The sequence below is a fragment of the Tuber melanosporum genome (genome assembly GCF_000151645.1).
Source record: "Tuber melanosporum whole genome shotgun sequence assembly, scaffold_17, strain Mel28".
Lineage (NCBI taxonomy): Eukaryota > Fungi > Ascomycota > Pezizomycetes > Pezizales > Tuberaceae > Tuber > Tuber melanosporum.
Window position 1 is genome coordinate 250,019 of NW_003298830.1, and position 3,793 is coordinate 253,811.

Here is a 3,793-nt window from a genome sequence, read left to right on the forward strand (position 1 = left end):
ATGTGAACAAACGTAGACCAGGGCCTAAGACGAGCCAACAGTCTAAAAGAGAAAAAGGAAAAATCCAAAAACCCACAGATGACCAACAAGTGTGATAAGTCTTTCGCAACCACGAAAGTTCCCAGAAAACCCGAAGGCTCCCGCAACCGCTAAGGCCGATAGTGCAAGCACATTCTGGGGCGACTGAGCCTAGTATCATGTCAAGATCAGGAGCACCTGATAGCGGCTCAAACATAGTTCTCGGATCTACCGCTCTTTCAGAAGAATCCGAACCGACCCCGAAATCCCATTATCCCCCCTACCGCCAGGGCCCTCTTGCGCAATTGCGAAGCCTCAGATCACAAACACTTCCGCCAGGTCGCTTTGGTACCCAAGCCCTTCTTGCTTCTCGCACCTACTCTATAACCCCATCCCTATACCATACCCCCAAATCAGGCATACAACTCAGAAACCATCACCATTAAGACTCCAACGGCTCACAAATAGTGTATACCATCGACAATCTAGAAATGTAAAACCATCCAGCTATCAGAAGGAACATAAGAGCATAAGTAGACAATGGTAAACTCAAAAAAATATATAATGACGGGAGTAAATCCGAGGCGTCTGTTAGTCCAAACAGTACAACTCCACCAGCCCAGTCTACAGCTTACCACAAGATCTCAATGCGTTACGAGATTTAGGATAAAAAACTCGGGAGATTCCTCCTGATATCGAAGCACACCACAATGCTAACCTGTGGTCACTCAGCTGTAGAGGTCTTGGGATATGTCACATTTTAGTCATCTACTCTCCCCAATTGATTGAATATTGTTGAAATCTACACCGTGATGGCTGGGCTTGATGAGATGAAAACGATGATATTCGTATGCGATCAGAAAGAGAAGAAAGAACAAGCCAAAGAAAAAACGGAAACAGAGTATTAGACAGAGAAAGGTAAGAGGTAAACCACATTCCCCAAACAACCCGAGTACTTCAGTGAGGACGTAATCCTCAATACACATATCCCCCAACACGCAAGCAATACCACAATCCACAGCATATATCTCCTAGTCCACACACTTCCGATCCCAGTTCCGCATGCCTATCAACTCCTCCAATAAATACTTAATGTCACACAACAAGCCACATCTCCCCATCCCGACAAGCTACGCCCACAAGAAGTTGATAATCTTCCCGAAACCCCTACAAATTATTGTACCAGTCCTACATTCAACCTACACTTTGACAGAGTACCATGGCCCAGAATACACACGTCAAGATCGGTGACGGCAACGCCCACTCCGGTAACGTAATAGGTAGCTCCAACACCTATAAGTCCGACGAGGATGCACAGATTATGCGCTGGCTCACTCCACTAGAGCCAAATAACAGACATCAAGGTGTGCGGTTAACCGCATCTCAAGATAATTCCAAAGATCATGCCCGTTAGGGTTGATCCCCAACGCTCCCATCAAATCCGGACGCAGCTGATGTTTGAGGATAGCTCCCATCACGTTGGTGATTGTCTGCTCTTGCCGAGCGAGGCGGTCGCAGCACTGCACAAACATGCGGGGGTGATATCTCCCTTCCTTGCCTGATCGCACAGGCTGTCGATCACTAGAGAACTAGTAGTTCCAATGGTCAGCAACTTTTACTTCCTTCAAATAATCCTGCCACCTACCTCAGATATGTCTTGCCCACTCCTGGATTCCCGCTGCAAAACAAGACAGCTTTATCAGCTGCATTCTCACCCGCTCTCCACTCCCGAAACGCTTGTTTCCAAAAGCCAATCCCAACACCGTCGAACCGGTCGCTGCGCACGCCCTGATATCTGGTATTTAGCTCTAGTGGAGAGGGCTAGCGCAAAATCTGTGCATCCTCGTCAAACTTGTGACCCATGTTGGTGAACTACCTATTATGTTGCCGCAACCGGCACTGCCGTCGCCGATCCTGGCGTGTGTAGTCTGGGCTATGATATTCCGTTAAAAGTGTAGGTTAGATGTGGGAATGGTACAATAATTTGGAGGGTTATCAGGGCAGTTTATAAACTTTTGTGTGAGCGCGGTGGGGAAAAGCGGGGAGATGGGGCTTGTTGTGAGACAATATTATCCAATCAATTGTGGAACGTGGATGACTAATATGTCACATGACGCCACAGCAACGCAACTGTGTGACTGCGAGTTACCGCTTCGAAATAACAAATATGATCTACCCCAGTCACTGCATGTTCTGTGAATTTACTGCTGCCTACGTACTTATGTTCATCTGATATCCAGTAGATTTATACCTCCATTTTACCGGCTATATACTGTTGTAGGTGAGCCGTTGGAGCCTGGCTGGAGATGGTTCCCGTGTATGCCATGCTGGCGGATACGGTATGGTAAGGTAACGGGATAACCTACCGGTAGTAAGATGGGTGCGAGAAATGAGAAGGGTTTAGGTACCAGAGCGACTCGCTAGAAGTATTGTTGGAAATTACGTTATTCCTTTACTATCTGGTAATGGGGCTGTGTTGGTTATGTGATACAGCCACATGACTGAATATATATGCTATTGTATTCTAGTATCTTCTAGAGATTTCCTTGGTGTGAGGCAGTGCTTGTGTAATGATAAAGGTGTATATAAAGGGCAGGTTTAGCCCTGTTCTTAGAAAGAGCACGTAAGCTTGGATTAATCTTTAAGTCTTCAGATTTAATTGTGTTTATTATTGTTACTTCATTATCATAACAGTTAGTGCAATAGATACAAATATTTTCAGGTTATGAGTCCAGGTTTGTGAGATACTTGTGTATTCCCACCATAAACCAGAAGACCTCTGAAGTACTTTAAGCAAATGCACTACCATCTGCCACCCTCAACTAATCCTCTATTACATTATGGCGAAAGATTTCTTTTATAATGCACATAAGTGCATACCACACCCCTCTAAATACGGCATTCAACATTATAAAGGCTGCAATTACATCCGACCGCTAGACTTCAATAACTTATATCCTGTATGCTACGAATATTACTATGAAAATATCTGAGGTTACGCATTAAGTTATCTTGAGGATATCAATGGATACAAATGACTTCCAGACATAAAACAAAAGTACTAGACGGTCTATATCATGATATTATCTGAAAACGATACAAAAGCTGGCTTTAGCATTTCTGTTAAAGACTACTCTAAACTCTATAGTCAAGAAAATTATCAAACCTAGACTGACACCTGAGAGATAGCTTTTGAAGTCCTGGATTTGTAGGATAGAGTATCAGGCAAATCTGTGAAACCAGAATCCCCTTCCAAAGGTAGCACAACAACTTATACTATACAAGTTAAGGAATGGACAAGGAAAGACAAAAGAGCAAAGTTCTTTTTATACCAAGCCATTGACACTACCTTCCATGCCGACATCTCTGCCAATGCAACCTCCAAAGGCATTTGGCAAGCCTTTAAAGATAGATTTGACAAAGAAACCCTTGCAACCTACGTAATCTTACTTGAAGCTATCTGAAAGATCAAACTCATCTTTGGACAACCAATCCCAGACTATACAACCAAGTTTGAAATCACTTGGAACCGATTAGCTCAACGATATATTAATGATACTAACAATAAAGGCAACAAGAAAGAATTCCATACTGCAATGAGGATGTGGACCCAATCCAAGTCAGTGAAAGAAACGGTGTTCGTGTTATCCATAAACCATCTACATCCGGACATATGTAACATGTTATCAGCATGAAAAACTATTCACTATATGGATGTTAGAGACTACTTTATCAGAAGGGCTGCCGAGAAGTTGGAAGGAAAAGAAGAAGAAAA

The 3,793-nt window shown here is 43.6% G+C and overlaps 1 protein-coding gene; it reads right to left on the reverse strand.

The window, feature by feature from the left end:
- Window positions 1–782: 782 nt before the first annotated feature.
- Window positions 783–1,150, reverse strand: GSTUM_00004999001 (uncharacterized protein; the record flags this gene model as incomplete). XM_002836995.2 has 1 exon in its annotated part: window positions 783–1,150. The coding sequence occupies exon 1, from the start codon at window positions 1,002–1,004 to the stop codon at window positions 783–785; it is 222 nt and encodes a 73-aa protein (XP_002837041.1). The 5' UTR covers window positions 1,005–1,150.
- Window positions 1,151–3,793: the final 2,643 nt, after the last annotated feature.